The sequence below is a fragment of the Meles meles genome, chromosome 8 (genome assembly GCF_922984935.1).
Source record: "Meles meles chromosome 8, mMelMel3.1 paternal haplotype, whole genome shotgun sequence".
Taxonomy (NCBI): domain Eukaryota; kingdom Metazoa; phylum Chordata; class Mammalia; order Carnivora; family Mustelidae; genus Meles; species Meles meles.
The window spans coordinates 58074658-58091870 of record NC_060073.1 but is presented as its reverse complement, the minus strand read 5'-3'; the positions used below and the strand labels follow the sequence as shown (position 1 = coordinate 58091870).

General features: G+C 38.1%; 2 protein-coding genes across 2 annotated transcripts; one reads left to right on the top strand and one right to left on the bottom strand.

Annotated features, from left to right (window-relative positions):
* Positions 1-1719: 1719 nt before the first annotated feature.
* Positions 1720-2673, bottom strand: LOC123949092 (olfactory receptor 52E2-like). Its single transcript, XM_046016407.1, has one exon. The coding sequence runs from the start codon at positions 2671-2673 to the stop codon at positions 1720-1722; it is 954 nt and encodes a 317-aa protein (XP_045872363.1).
* A 5487-nt stretch (positions 2674-8160) lies between these two features.
* Positions 8161-9099, top strand: LOC123949174 (olfactory receptor 52J3-like). Its single transcript, XM_046016528.1, has one exon. The coding sequence runs from the start codon at positions 8161-8163 to the stop codon at positions 9097-9099; it is 939 nt and encodes a 312-aa protein (XP_045872484.1).
* Positions 9100-17213: the final 8114 nt, after the last annotated feature.

The window sequence follows — 17213 nt, the reverse complement described above, 5'->3', positions numbered from 1 at the left end:
ATGAATTCTGGTACACTGAAAAGAAATTAAAAAAATAAATAAAAATTAAAAAAATTCTAAAGAAGAAAATCTTTGTTGTGAAATATCTGTATCTCGGGTTGAAGTAAAAGATAGTAAATATGAGATTTAATTAAGAAAAAATAATTTTGTTAAATATGCATGACATTTGTAGTGTATTTAAAATATGAAAGTTGTCAGACTGATTTAAATATAAATTCTTTTATTGAAGAGACTGCCTTTTATCCTCCATTGGATATTCTTTCCTGCCTTGTTGAAGATTAGTTGACCATAGAGTTGAGGGTCCATTTCTGGGATTTCTATTCTGTTTCATTGATCTGTGTTTCTGTTTTTCTTCCAAAACCATGTTGTCTTGATGATCACAGCTTTGAAGTCAGGCATTGTGATGTGACCGGCTTTGGTTTTCTTTTTCAACATTTTTTTTTTCTTTGTTTTTCTTTCTTTCTTTCTTTCTTTTTTTTTTCAACAACATTTTTTTCTTTTTCAGCATTCTCCCAGTGATTCAGGGTTTTTTTTTCTGGTTCCATACAAATTTTAGGATCATTTGTTGCAGCTCTGTGAAAACATCAATGGTATTTTGATAGGGATTGCATCGAAACTGTAGGTTGCTCTGGGCAGCACAGACATTTTAAAAACGTTTATTCTTTCAGCCCATGAACATGGGATGTTTTTCCATCTCTTTGTGTCTTCCTCCATTTCTATCATAAGTGTTCTGTAATTTCTAGAGTATAGATCCTTCACCTCTTTGGTTAAGTTTATTCCTAGGTATCTAATAGGTTTTGGTGCTATTGTAAATGGAATTGATTCCTTAATTCCTTTCTTCAGTTACATTGTTAGTGTATAAGAAAGCAACTGATTTCTGTGACTTGTACCATCTTCCTTACCTGTCACCACTAACAGGAAGGGTGGCAACAGCACCTTTAAGGGCTAATATGGTGGTCATCTATAGGAAAAAGCAATCTGCCTCAAAAACGCAAGACTGGGGCACATAGGTGACTCTGTCCTTTAAGCATCTACCTTCATTTGCTTGATCCTGAGATCGAGCAAGCTCTGCATTGGGCTCCTTACTCAGCATGGAGCCTGTTTCTCCCTCTGCCTTCTGCTCCCCCCTGCTTGAGCTTTCTTGCTTTCTGTAATATAAACAAATAAAATCTTTTAAAAAAAGGCAAAAAAAATAGTCTTTGATACTTGTAAATGGAGACAAATTGACTTATCAAAATATTAAAAAGCTGGAAAAAAAGGATAGATGTTTATAAGTTGAGTTGCTGACTAATTTTAAACTCTATAAATTCCATAAAGTCAGGGAAGGTGGAATAGTCATCATTTTATCCTCAGCACCTTGCAGTTATGAAATACACACTCAGAAAGTGGTTATATTCAGAGAAAAAAGAAGCTCCATGAAATATCAACTAATTCAGTGGCAATGGATACATTCAAAACTGTTGGTATATAAATATCAATCAGATATTTAGATGAATAGAGCAAAATGACATGACCTATTACATCAAATTTTAAGGGGCAAAGAGGATGCAACAATGCACGTTGGGAAATGGTCTGAAAAGCACATGGAAATTAAATGCATTTGAATACTTACAGAATAGAGCCAATATAGATATATATTTTAACATACTTTCTTGGAGAAGGCACCTTTCTGATTTGAGTTTCATAAAATTTCAGATTGAACTGAACATGTAATAGGTGTCATTCTTTTTCCTTTCTTTGTTTCTGTAATAATATTTTCCTCACACGGTCATAGATCTGCTTGGTCCTGACTCCGTATATGACAGGGTTGAGCATTGGTGGCACAACAACATAAAGATTGGCCAAAAGTATGTGGATATAGCTGGGTATGTTTTGGCCAAAATGATGTGTCATAAAGGAAAAGAGGGCCGGTGTATAGAAGGCAAGGATGACACAAACATGAGAACCACATGTGCTGAGGGACTTGAGTCGGGCTTCACGGGAAGGAAGATGGAAAACAGCACAGAGTATCTGAACATAAGACAGGGCAATGGCTATGATGTCAAAGACTAGGTTACAGATTGCACATAAGCCATAGATGATGTTGATCTTGATGCTGGCACAAGAGAGGCGAGCAAGACCCATGTGTTCACAGTAGGTATGGGGAATGACATGATTCCCACAGAAGGGCAATCGCAAGATAAGAAATACAAATGGGATCACAAAAATAAATGCTCTCACTAACACACCCACACCAATCACAGAAACAACCTGGTTAGTGAGGATGGTGCTATATCGGAGTGGGTTGCAGATGGCCACATAGCGGTCATAAGCCATTGCCAATAGGACCGCTGACTCCATAAGTGTGAAGCTGTGAATGAAAAACATCTGCACAAGGCAGGCTTCAAAGATGATCTCTCTGAGGTTGAACCAGAAGATCCCGAGCATCTTGGGGATGGTAGTTGTGGACAGACTCAAATCAATAGCCGCCAGCATGGCCAGGAAGTAGAACATAGGCTGGTGTAGGGTGCTCTCAGCGTGGATCACAAACAGAATCATGAAGTTCCCGATGAGTGCAATCACATACACAGCACAGAAGGGGAAGCCGATCCAGATGTGCAGTGTTTCCATTCCTGGGATCCCCAGCAACAAGAAGGAGAAGAGGTGGAACTGGGTGTCATTGGGAAGGAGCATTCTATTTTGTAATGCATACGTCTTCAGAAATGTATGTTGACCCAATCTACAGGTTACCAGAGAGTTTCTGTCCTGTAGGAGACCTAAAGATAATAGAGGACACTTAATTAGCTACTTTTTCTCATTATCCATCATCACCAACAGAACCTTCCCCTTCAGTTCTGACTAACTTAGGATTCTGCTGGCTTCTAGATATAATGATGAAAATTAATTCCAGTTGATTGACAACTCTCTGGGATTAGCACACGGGATGAATAATAACATAAAATAAAATAAACGCAGCAGTTGCTCACGTGCACATAGAGATTATGACACACATTCTTACAGTCAGTTACTTTATTTTTTTTTAAAGATTTTATTTATTTATTTGACAGCGAGAGAGAGAGAGATCACAAGTAGGCAGAGAGGCAGGCAGAGAGAGAGAGAGAGAGAGAGAGAGAGAGAGAGAGAGAAGCAGGCTCCCTGCCGAGCAGAGAGCCCGATGTGGGACTCGATCCCAGGACCCTGAGATCATGACCTGAGCCGAAGGCAGCGGCTTAACCCACTGAGCCACCCAGGCGCCCCAGTCAGTTACTTTATCCCCGGCTTTCAGTCAGCAAGTTTTCCTACTCCCTCCTATCCTATAATCTACCACTCTTTTTCTTGTGCTCATTTGGCCACAGATAAGGATCCATACTTCCAAAGCATTGTTTACCAACCAGGACTCCTGGAATAGTTAGAAAGTCTCCTCTAGCAACCTTCTGATCTCCTTTTGCATTGGTGGGAGGATTTTTTTATACTGTGGCCAAGCCTCTAGAGTGGTAACTTGGTCTGTGTTGGGATTCCCTAGGGAGAGTGGGGGCAAGAAAGCTCTGAGATCTGGATTAACTCCTTTTCTAGTGGAATAGAACATACCAGACTCCAATAGGCCATGTCCTGATTCTGGACCTTGGCTCCCAAATATAAGAATAGCATATTTCCAGTGGAATAATGATGATGATGATGATTAAATATTATTATTGTTTGGTCTTGTAAATTTTTTTAAACATTTTTTCCAATAGGGTTCCTGGAATCAGTTTTAGGCTATTACTTTTGAACCTCTTGAAGGGAGTGGGTGGCTTGTCCAGGCTCCAAATATATATAAGCTAATGATTATATTAAGTCTGGGTATATCTTTTTAGTATCATGTAACTACCACATTGAGTCAATATTTATTAAAACTGAAGAGCTAAAAAGTAAGAAGTATGCTAAAATTGCATCATAATGACTCAATGTTTAGCATAATTGCACTATCCTGAAGTAAGGAAATGCATACTTTTTTGAATCATACAGAAACCTATCGTGTCATCCCAGCGGAGGTTTCCCATCAGTAGTGGAAAGTAGGAATAAAAATCCAGAAGGCAGAGGCTAGTCATTTTATCACTCCTTTCCTGACTACTTATTTAAAGCCATGTCGAATTGCCTTATCCTTTCAATCTCAATTTTGAAACCTGTAAAATGGGGACATTCGTCAAATGAGATTCAGTGTCCTACAGTCCTAACATCATATATCAACCCTTTTTACTGATGAAGAGACAGAAACAGAAAAAGAAGAGTAGTTCACATGGGGAGGTAGAGTTGAGTGTTTAAGCTTCCATTCTAGAGGGTTTTCGATGAGTAACAGGAGCTGACCTTGGACATTCAAATGGATACGTCAGTTTTATCATTCATTCACTGATGAATTGAAACAACTATGCACCTGCCATCTACTATGTGTCAGGCGCCATTTTAGGCACTGCCTATAGAGTAGTAAACAGCATGGACAGTAAAAGACAAGAAACAGAATAAAAAACTACGTAGATGACAAAAATGAACTGTGTTGACATATAAGGCTGGGATGTTGGAGAGGATGCTGATGGTGAGAGTTAGTCATTCTAAGTAACATTGTCAGGAATGTGATTTTTAGGTAAGGGTAAGGGAAGTTGGAGCAAGTCATGTGGAATCTGGAATGGGGTGAGGCTGTGGGAAAGCTTTCCAGGCAGAGGGAACAGCAAATGCAAAGACACTGAAGCTGAAGCATGTTGGGTGTCATCAACGAAAATGCAACTTTCACAGAACTCGAGTCTCAGAGATGTGGGCAACATCAAGCCCCCTCGGATTTCCACACACTTACATGTCAGAAGGTCATCATTCAACAGAATAAATACCAAAGGAGATCCCCATACAGTGGCTGGTAGTTAGGATAGTTCATGGCTACTCTTTCAGTCAAGAAGCCAAATTTAAATCAACTCAATTACTTGTTTGTTTTGTTTTGTTTTGCATAGCAAAACATGGCAACAGAAAAAAAGAAAAGAAAAAAAACAAACAAACATGTTACCAGAGTATCAATAGTGAACTTTTCTTTTAGTTGACTGATAATACATAAATATATTTGCATGCCTTCTCATCCTTTCTTCTACCAAACTACGGTAATCACTATGGGATATTTAAAGATCTCAAAAACACAAAGAAAACGTGATCAGGTCCATGCAGGGAGATTGTGAGTACTCAGGTTGAAAATGGGTCTCCCGGGGCATCTGGGTAGCTCAGTGGGTTAAGCCTCTGCCTTCGGCTCAGGTCATGATCTCAGTGTCCTGGGATCAAACCCCGTATTGGGCTCTCTGCTCAGCAGGGACCCTGCTTATCCCCACCCCACCTCTCTGCCTGCCTCTCTGCCTACTTGTGATCTCTCTGTCAAATAAATAAATAAAATCTTAAAAAGGAAAGAAATTTGGTCTCCTAGGCCAGGTGATTATTATTATTATTATTTAAGATTTTATTTATTTATTTGACAGAGAGAGACCACGAGTAGGCAGAGAGGCAGGCAGAGGGCAGGCAGAGAGAGAGAGGGAAGCAGGCTCCCTGCTGAGCAGATGTGGGACTCGATCCCAGGACCCTGAGATCATGACCTTTATGATCTCTGTCATGAAGGCAGAGGCTTAACCCACTGAGCCACATAGGCACCCCAGGTTATTATTTTTTAATGTAGAATATGGATTAAGTATCTTTTTTTAATCTAAGAAACAATAATCCATAGAATTAGGCTGCAAAATATTACTTAAAAGAGATAGGATGTATCTATCTTTATATCATATAGTAATGATAATATCTGTGTATTTTTGTCCCACATTTGCAGTTTTCTCCCTATGAATTTCTATTCATGTCACTTTTTCTTAGGCTTCTCTTTCTCTAAATCATAGTCAAGACTTTTGCCAGTAGTCTCAGAGGATTCGGTCCCAGGGCACAATTTATACTAGAAAACGAGCTCTAATTTTATAAGCAACTAAAACCTCAGTATAAAATGATTCTCCTTGAACTGTTCTTTTTTTTTTTTTTTTTTTTTTTTAAGAAAAGCACACAGAGCTGTGCTACTTGAGATTTTCCTTGTGTCTCTTCCTATGGAGGAATGAATCATCAAAGATTAATGTGGTTTTGATTTCAGTATGTACTGTAGTTAAATGAAAGGGAGATGGTTAAAGGTGGCTGAGAAGAGCTACTGGCTTGTTATGATATGATATGATATGATATGCATCATGTGGTCCAATTTCTGGATCTAATGGGGGAAGAAACTTGCAACATATATATATATACATATATATATATATATTTTTTTTTTTTTTACTGAAAAATTTTTTTCTTTGTAGTTTTTTTTTGTTTTTGTGTGGGTTTGTTGTTTTTTTTTTGTTTTTTTTTTTTTTACTGTTTTAAGTTTAACCTTGCAACTTTTAAATGGAGATTGGGTATCTTTAAAAATATCTAGACAATCCAAGGCATTTAAAAATGCATTGAAGAATGATTACATAGTTGGTCGATAAAGTATCATTTCTGTTTCTGCTGGGGATTATAGGGAATGAATGAGATGGACCTCTGAAGAACAGTGAAAACCTGAGGTGAGCAGTGCCATGTTATTGAGAATTTATTTTCAGAGAGAAACCCAAGGCAGGTGTTTGGGGGTTAGAAGGCTGGTTCCTGGCTAGCATCCCACTACTGGACAGTGGCTGTTACCTGGAGTTTCAGTTCTTAAAAAAGCACAAATAAGGGAGACATTGCAAAATACAGCTCTTCTATCTCCCCTCCTCAAACACACACACATCTAATCTTACAATGCATATAACATTTTTTTACCTTGTTATGCTTCCCAGAGAAATATGAAGCTATATAACAGATAAAAACTGAAGTCTGTGTTACTATTTCTGATCTCGAACCACGCTGTCTCAAGGTGGAGACCTAGAGAATGTCCATTTATTTCATTATTTGAGCTTATGAGTGACTAGGTGCTTCATCATTTTGAAGGCATTGAAAAAGCCACCTTCTCTGTGCCCTTTAAAAAACTACAGAGAGCAGTTCTGTACAGACTTTGTTTTCCAGACAGTTTTGTGCTGCTCAAAATGCCTTGTTCTGGTTCCTGCCTGCTGTAGCCTTCTAGGCAGTCTTTTACCCACATTCCTAGCTCATCAGGCAGAAGGGGGGAACGCAGGACATGCTCATTCTGTAGCAGTTGTAAACTTGGCAGGTTTTCCCAGAGGAACTGATATGGCATGGAGAGTAAATGAAGAAGCTTTCAAATACTGCTAGAAATCACCATTTCCTTAACACTCTAGAATGCGATAGCTATGCAATGGGTTGGTCTTGGGAACACAGAGACATGAACAAAAATAAATAAAAGGTTTATCGTTATCTTTCTTTCTGGGATGTTTCAAGTATAGAGGTGGATGACCTAGTCTGTGCTTTTTTTTTCTTTTTAAGATTTTTATTTATTTATTTGACAGACAGAGATCACAAGTAGGCAGAGAGACAGGCAGAGAGAGAGGAAGGGAAGAAGTCTTCCCGCTGAGCAGAGAGCCCGATGTGCGGCTTGATCCCAGGACCCTGGGATCATGACCTGAGCTGAAGGCAGAGGCTTTAACCCTCTGAGCCACCCAGGTGCCCCTAGTCTGTGCTTTTGATTGTGGCAATGTACTTCTGATATTCTGCTTATCTTGGACAGAATGTTTGGCCGGATCTTGGCATTTTCTCTATGTCAATAATTGATGAATGAATCATTAGATAATTTCTGCATTTCCTAATTACAAAAGTGTCTTGTACATCTGTTGCCTGTCACGTTGCTTCTAGCTGGTCTGTCGCCTCTTGGATTATATCTGCATTTCCATGTGTGCATCCTTGAGTTTTTGCATATCTCTCTTCAGACAGGAGCTTTACAAAAGGTATAGAGCAGACAAAATTGTTCCATATTTAATAGCACATTCTGTGTCTTAAAATTTTGCCATTGGCTTGTTGATAAGCCTTGCAGGTTAAAAAAAAGAAGATTGGATTCTTTGAGAGTGGCCTATTTAATGAGTATGGCTTGGCTTATAATAACAAAATATATTAACAAGCCCTTTTTCATTTTCACTATATATTGAAGGACAAAGCTAGTTATTTTCCTGATCACCTTCAAACATTTTTCACCTCTTTGTAGGAATGACATCTCCTTCTCTATCATTTGGGAGGATGTTTTATCCCAACAGGAGTACTTTTCATCCAACCACATTCTTCCTTGTTGGAATCCCGGGTCTGGAAGGGGCTCATGCCTGGATCTCCCTGCCTTTCTGCTCGGTTTACCTTGTGGCTTTACTGGGCAATGCCACAATTTTGCTGGTCATCAAGATGGAGCAGAGCCTGCGGAAGGAGCCCATGTTCTACTTCCTGGCCCTCCTTTCAACTTTCGATTTGGCCCTTTCCACAACCTCTGTGCCCCGCATGCTGGGTATCTTCTGGTTTGATGCTCATGAGATTAACTTTGGGGCTTGTGTGACCCAGATGTTTTTGATTCATGCCTTCACTGGCATGGAGGCCGAGGTCCTGGTGGCCATGGCCTTTGACCGCTATGTGGCCATCTGTGCTCCACTCCACTATACAACCATCTTGACATCCCGGGTGCTGGTGGGCATCAGCGTGTGCATTGTGTTTCGTCCAGTTCTGTTTACACTTCCCATAGTCTATCTCATCTATCGCCTGCCCTTCTGTCAGGCTCGTGTAATATCTCATTCCTACTGTGAGCACATGGGCATCGCAAAACTGTCCTGTGGAAACATCCGTATCAATGCCATCTATGGGCTCTTTGTGGTCTCTCTCTTTCTGCTGAACCTGGTCCTTATTTGTATCTCCTATGTCTACATTCTGCGAGCTGTCTTCCGCCTCCCATCACAGGATGCTCGGCTAAAAGCACTCAGCACATGTGGCTCTCACGTTGGGGTCATCTGTGTTTTCTATATCCCCTCAGTGTTCTCCTTCCTCACTCACCGATTTGGACACAACATACCACGCTACATTCACATTCTCGTTGCCAACCTCTATTTGGTTATCCCACCTTCACTCAACCCCATCATTTATGGTGTAAGGACCAAACAGATTCGAGAGCGAGTACTCCGTGTCTTTGCTAAAAAGTAGGTACTCTTGCTTCTGTTTACCAAGAATTTTGACCTAGCAGGGAAAATGTGGGCTCTTTTTTGAGATTTTTTCTCTGTTTAAATTTAGTGCTGCCAAACTATATTCCAGAGCATTTGATCTTGTCCCATTGTTGATTCTATGATTTGAATAATCTTTAAAATATTTCAAGTTCAAGGACATATTCCTTGGAAGGAAGAACTGTTTGTATTACTTCACTCTGTGTGAGAGTGGTTAGTCCAAGCAATGACCCTCACCATCATTTCATTTGCAGTGCTTTTTTTCTCCCCCCATTTTTAAGTCCTACTTTTCCCTCCCTTCAGCAAAAGTAAGACAAGGAAACATCCAACAAATGTTCTCACAGCATGGAATTAAAAACCATTTTTACTGAGGCTTATTTATGTTGAATGTTATTCTTAATCAAATACATGAGACATTTATTTTGAAATGACCTGTGAATCTTACCCCATCCACTTCCAGTTTTGTCTTATCCTCAGAGACGGGAATGACCACTACATGTTTTTTATCTTTCTTAAAATCTAAAGTGATCTTTTCACACTCAATAATTTCTAAGGGGTTTAGGAGTATAATTTTTTTATTTCATGTAAATGGTACGGCATTGTGTATCATTTCACAGACAATTGTTTCACTTGCTATTAAATTTAGAGATATGTGTATATGGGATATGTTATTCCTTTTTAAATGTACTAGAATCTTTCCTTTGCATTTGATCTTTCATAATTTGAACATATATAATATTTTAGTTATTTTAAATTCAGAATCAATGTTGTGACATTTCTATGAATCAGTTTTGTACATATTTGAAAAATTTCTAAAGGTTCTATGTTTAGAAAAAGTAGGATCATCAGATAGTACGTTACTGATTGAATAGGTCATGTTCTTTATTTTTATGGTGTTTACTGATTTCCTGTCTCCTCTTCAAGTTTCTGCCTAGCTTCTTAAAAGTCTCATAGAATGAGTTTTTGATTACACTTGACACATTAACACTTTGCTTTAAGCCCTTTATATTTACCTTATTTTCATATGGCAGATTAAATTTTTAAATGAAATCAATACTGATTATATTACCTATGACACATGACTTTATCACTTTCCAACTTAGGGCTACTGCCTAACTTTATTATATATCAACATCCCAACATCTATATTGTTATTGGGGTGTGTGTTTGTTACGTTTTACTTTTAATTCCAATCTCACTACAATTTATTTTGAGGTGAGAGGTAAGAAAATTAACTATCTTTATATTTCTAACTTATTTAATAACATAAATGACTTAATAACTCATTACTTCAGAACTGATTTTCATATATTCTTTCTTCATATTAAATTTCAATTTGCACAAGAGTCTCTTTTCATTTTTATAGTTGGTTTGTCTGTTCTTGAACCAGTATCACAAGATTTTTCATCACTACAAAATTATAATGTATTTTAATAACTTTTAGAGCTGATTATCTTCCTGTACGTTTTTTTACTCTCCCTTTGTTCTTTAAACCAATTTGTAGAAAAATAAAATTACAGGTTGTCATTTTGTTGTACTTAAAAAATAAAATACCCTGATGGAATTTCAAGTTCATTTATTATTTGGTTCATTTACTATCAATTAATTAAATAATGTGTCTTTAATTCCTTAAAGTGTTAACTGAGGATTAATTGTGTTTCTCACTTGGACAAGCACCCCTGATAAAATGTGCCTTGGTGAGTGACTGCACTGTGACCTTGCTAGCACTCTGTTTCCCACAATTCTCTTCCTTGTAAGTTTCCAGTTCAGAGTTGGTCACATCAGAAATGCATATGCTGTGGGAAGAAATGTGAAACAGCAACTACTGTTTTCTGTAGTTCAATATTGTTTGCAGGCAGAGACAGAGAGACACACTGATACTAGAGGATTCTCATTTCTCCCCATGTCCTTCAGCAACACACAGCTCCCCACAGCTACTGACCTGTTTATCAACAGTGATCACAAATGCACCACCAGATATTTTACTGCAAACACAGAAGCAGTAGCCAGGAATAACAAACCATCTTCTTAAATTTCTGCACTCACTTCCTTTATGATCCCATCCCAGGAACCGAGAGTACCGGTTTTCCGCAAACACCAACTCATTCATACAGGACTAACCTGGCTAGAAATTTGTTTTTGGATCTTTCTTTTTCCCCATGTCCTCCCACAATTATATCTAATTCCTATAATAAATACTTTATTCCTTAATACTCATAGTAGTTCTGAACCCTAAGTGACATGAGTATAGATACCAGAAGATCTTCCTGGGTAACAAATTCTGAAGAATGAAATTTGGCATTAGTTCCTCACCTAATTAGGCTTAGGGAAATAGGGCCTATGCTGCTATTGGCAAAGGGGACACTGGTGGTATGTAGAATATGGTGACAAACATATATTTTTACTTTCTATAAACAGGTGCTTAAAGAAGGCAAGGCTTTGAGTGTCCAAGTATTTCTGCCAAAGATTTAATAAGAATGAGAAAAGTATAGATTTGCTCTCTCTGGGATAAACAAGCTGGAGAAGGAGGATAAAGGAAATAATGAGTCAATGACCTCAGGGCTTTAAATATCTAGCCTAAGGCCCAGGCACGGATACAAAGCATGCTAGACTATATTAAACAAACAAACAAAACAAAACAAAATAAAACAAAACCCTCCTAATGTTCTGCTAGGTCATTTATTTTTTATTATTTTTATTTTTTTAAATTTTTAAAATTTTTTTATTTTTTTCAGTATTTAAATTTATTTATTTTTTTCAGCGTAACAGTATTCATTGTTTTTGCACAACACCCAGTGCTCCATGCAATACGTGCCCTCCCTATTACCCATCACCTGTTCCCCTAACCTCCCACCCCCAACCCTTCCAAACCCTCAGGTTGTTTTTCAGAGTCCATAGTCTCTTATGGTTCACCTCCCCTTCCAATTTTTTTTTTTAATTAACATATAATGTATTTTTATCCCCAAGGGTACAGGTCTGTGAATCGCCAGGTTTACACACTTCACAGCACTCACGATAGCACATACCGAAATAGAACTCTAAAATTGGAATAGCATTATGTGAGTAGACTTCAGTGAAGCAAATCCTAAGTTCTGCCAACCCCCCTTTACTATTTGAAGCAGCTCTTCTTTTCTTGTATGAGGTACATAGTCTCCCCTATTCAGAGAAAATATATCTTCCCCTGAGGTAACTGGCTTAAAATGGACTGGTGATCTATGCCATAAAAATTTCCACCACTCTGTATGGTTTCTGAGAATAGTGGTGTCTAATAGGAATAAAATGTGGGTCACTTATTATTATTAAAATTTTCTCTTGACCATGTTATGGAAGCTAAAAATAAGTAAAATTAATTCAATAGAATATTTAATCTAATTTAATATTATGCAAATGTATAAACATAAAATCAATAATATACATAACAATTAAATGTTTGCTATCATTTAAATGATAAAAGTAGGTCTTTTTAATCCAGTATTTAACACAAAACACAACTTATTTTGTACACTAAATTTTCAATAGCTAAAATAAAATGCAAAACAAAGCATTATGTTGAACTGAAAAATATTTTATATGGCTTCAGACTTTAAACTTTAATTAAAATGAATAAAGATTAAAAATTCATTCCTTCAGTTGAATTTGCCACATTTCAGACGTTCAATAATCAGATATGGCTAGTGTCTAGTATGTGGGGAAGTACAATTCTAGATCTAAAATTGGATACAAATGCTAGAAGGATCCAGAGATAAAATACATTAACCAAAGAGCTATAAGATTTTGTCAGCTCATACAGATAAAGCCTGAGGAACATGTGTGATACAAAATTCTGAGTACTGGATCTGAGTAGAAGAAATATGACATAACATGAGGCTGAATTGTATCTAATATGAGGACCTTAAAGAGAGATTCTGGACCCACTGTATTTGAGAATGTTTGAATAGTTGACTGATACCTGTACTCAAAGATGGTCTTCAGTAAATGAAGTGATATACCAGAATCTTCCTGATGAAAACCAGAAAGGAAAGTTTCCAAAGACTCAGGGAACATAGAATGTTAGAGTGGATTTATCATGCCTAATCAACCAGCCCTTAACTCTGCCCTAGAGTCCCTAAAAAACATTCTCCACATCATGACTGAGAAATATATTCCTGAGGAGAACTTAGTGAACCAGGAGAAGTTCTGTTTGGACTACTTTCAGCAGGTCAGGAATGATGTCAAAAAATTTTTGCTGTCAGGCTGTGTTTCCTGAATTCAATCTTGAGACCACTCTGAAACCTGGAACGCATTGAACTGGGTTCAATGGCTGTCTTCCTTTGAAGAAGGATGTTACTGAACAGCCAAATATACACTGGTCTTCTTGAAAGGGACATGTGATCATTTATCATCAAGACAATGCATTGAAAAAGAAAAGCAGAGCTGGAGGCATCATAATTCTGAACTTCAAGCTATATTACAAAGTCATAGTCATCAAGACAGTATGGTACTGGCACAAAAACAGACACATAGATCAATGGAACAGAATAGAGAACCCAGAAATGGACCCATAACTATATAGTCAACTAATCTTCAATAAAGCAGGAAAAAATATCCAGTAGAAAAAAAGAAAGTCTCTTCAAAAAGATTTTGAGAAAATTGGATAGTGACATGATAAGAATGGCACTTTCTTGCCCCATTCACACAAATCAATTCAAAATGGGTGAAAGATCTGAATGGGAGACAGGAAACCACTAAATCTTATAGGAGAACACAGGCAGCAATGTCTGCGACCTCAGGTGCAGCAGCTTCTTACTAGTCAAGTCCCTGGAGGCACAGGAAACCAAAGCAAAAATGAGCTATTGGGATTTCATCAAGGTAAAAATCTTTTGCACAACTAAAGAAACATTCATCAAATTTAAAGGCAACTTTGGAATGGGAGAAGATATTTGCAAATAACATAAGTAATAAAGGGTTAGTATCCAAAATCTATAAAGAACCTATCAAACTCAACACCCAAAACACAAATAATCCTGTTAAGAAATGGGCAGAAGATATGAACAGACATTTTTTTCAAAGAAGACATTCAGATGACTCACAGACCCATGAAAAGATGCTCACCATCACTTATCATCAGAGAATTACAAATCAAAACCATGATGAGATACCAGCTCACAATGGTCAGAATGGCTAAAGTAACAACCCAGAAAGTAACAGATGTTGGTGAGGATGCAGAAAAAGGAGAACTCCCCTACAACCCTGCAATGACATTACTTACTATTTACACAAAGGATACAAAAATACTGATTCTGAAGGAGTACATGCCTCCTGATGTTTATAAAAGTATTATCAACAATAGCCAAATTATGGAAAGAGTACAAATGTCCCTCGACTGATGAATGAAGAAGAGGTGATACACACACACACACACACACACACACGCACACACATACACACAGGAATATTATTTAGCCACCAAAAATCTTGAAGTCTTGATGAAATCTTGAAATTTTGAAATGAAATCTTGAAATGAAATCTTGTCATTTGCTGATGGAACTGGATTGTATTATGCTAAGCTAAATAAGTCAGTCAGAGAAAGACCAAAACCATATGTTCCACTCATATATGGTGTGGAATTTAAGAAACAAAACAGAGGAACATATGGGAAGGGGGGAAAAAAAAGAGAGGGAAACAAACCATAAGAGACTCTTAATGATATGGAACAAATTGAGGGTTAAATATATGGATGACAACTTTCTAATTACAAAAATAATTATAAATATTTACATCAGAAGTTTGAAGTAGTCACCAGCCTATGATATAAAATTACATCACACCAGCTGCATTAAAATTTCAATTGATCAAAGATAAAGGGAAAATAAAAGGAGATATAAATAAGAAAATTCATAAACAAAGAAAGGAAAGAAAACCTGGTCAGATACAAAGTTCATAAAGACAACACAAGTGTCAGTTAAGAATTAAATACTTTCTTTACTATTCTGAAAAAAAATCGACTTAATATGTTTACTAGAATAGCTGTGGTACAGACTTTATAGAGAAAAGAATGAAGTTTTTTCGAAAAAAGATAAAATAGAACTACTATGTGATCCTGCAACTCTACTTCCTGGTAAATACCTTAAGGAATAAGATCAGTGGCTCAAAAATACGTGCACTCCTGAATTCATTGGATCATTAGTCATGGTAGCCAGATAAGGAGACAACCTAAGTATCCACTGACAAATGAATAGGTAAAGAAACTGTTGTACATGTAAACAATGGAATACTACTTGGTCTTAAAAAGAAAGAAAACTTTCCAAGAGGGTTTATGCTACATGAAATAAACCAGACACAAAGACAATTCCTACATGGTCTAATTTTTATATAGAATCTAAAAAAGTCAATCTTATAGAACCAGACAGTAGAACGGAGGCTAGAGACGAGAAATATTCATAACGGGTACAATTTTTCAATTATAAGATGAATAGGTGCTGGGGATCTAATGTCCAACATGGCAACGGTAGTTAATAATACTGTATTGAGAAGGCAGAGTCAAGATGGCGGAGAAGTAGCAGGCTGAGACTACAGCAGGTAGCAGGAGATCAGTTCAATAGCTTATCTAAACATTGCAAACACCTACAAATCCAATGGGAGATCGAAGAGAAGAAGAACAGCAATTCTAGAAACAAAATCAACCACTTTCTGAAAGGTAGGACTGGCAGAGAAGTGAACCTAAAACGACGGGAAGATAGACCGTGGGGGAAGGGGCTGGCTCCCGGCAAGCGGCGGAGGAATGGAGCACAAAATCAGGACTTTTAAAAGCCTGTTCCACTGAGGGACATTGCTCCAGAGGCTAAACCGGGGTGAAGGCCACACGGCGTCAGCATGGCCCCAGGTCCTGCAGGGTCACAGAAGGATCGGGGGTGTCAGAGTGTCACAGAGCTCGCAGGTATTAGAACAGAGAAGCCGGCTACAGAGACAGAGCCGAGAACTGAACTCTCAGCTCAGGATTACCTTGAACTGGTCGCAGGCTGGGTGAGCTCGGAGCGCGGCTAGAGGCTGAGGATACGGGAGTGATTGGTTGCTGTCCTCTGGGAGCGTACTGAGGAGTGGGGCCCTGGGCTCTCGGCTCCTCCGGGCTGGAGACTAGGAGGCCGCCATTTTCATTCCTGTCCTCCAGAACTCTACGGAAAGTGTTCAGGGAACAGAAGCTCCCAAAAGCGAACCCGAGCGGATTACTTATTCTGGCCCCCGGTAAGGGCAGTGCAATTCTGCCTCGGGCAAAGACACTTGAGAGTCACTACCACAGACCCCTCCCCCAGAAGAACAACAAAATATCCAGCCAGGGGTGCCTGGGTGGCTCAGTGGGTTAAAGCCTCTGCCTTTGGCTCGGGTCATGATTCCAGGGTCCTGGGATCAAGCCCCACATCGGGCTCTCTGCTCGGCAGGGAGCCTGCTTCCCTTCCTCTTTCTCTGCATTTCTCTCTGCCTGCTTGTGATCTCTGTCTGTCAAATAAATAAATAAAAATCTAAAAAAAAAAAAAAATATCCAACCAGGACGAAGTTCATCTATCAAGGAAAGCAGGTTCAATTCCTAAGACAGCAACGGAACTCCAGAGGAGGAGAAAGCAAAACACAGAACTCATGGCTTTCTCCCTCCCCATGATTCTTTAGTCTCGCGGTTAATTCAATTTTTTTCTTTTTTCAATTTTTTTTCTTTCTTTTTTCCTCTTCTGCTAAATTTTTTAAAACTTTTACGCTTTTCTTTTTTAACGCTTTTTGACTAGTTTATCTAAATATTTATATTTTTTCATTCTTTTTTATATTTTCCTTTATTTGTTTTATTTTTAAAATTTTTTTCTTTTTCTTTCTGAACCTCTTTTTATCCCCTTTCTCCCCCACACAATTTGGGGTCTCCTCTGATTTGGTTACAGAGTATTTTTCTGGGGTCTTTGCCACCCTTTTAGTATTTTATTTGATCCTTCATATCCTCTTATCTGGACAAAATGACAAGGCGGAAAAAATCACCACAAACAAAAGAACAAGAGGCAGTACCAAAGGCTAGGGCCCTAATCAACACAGAAATTGGTAATATGTCAGATCAAGAGTTCAGAATGACTATTCTGAACA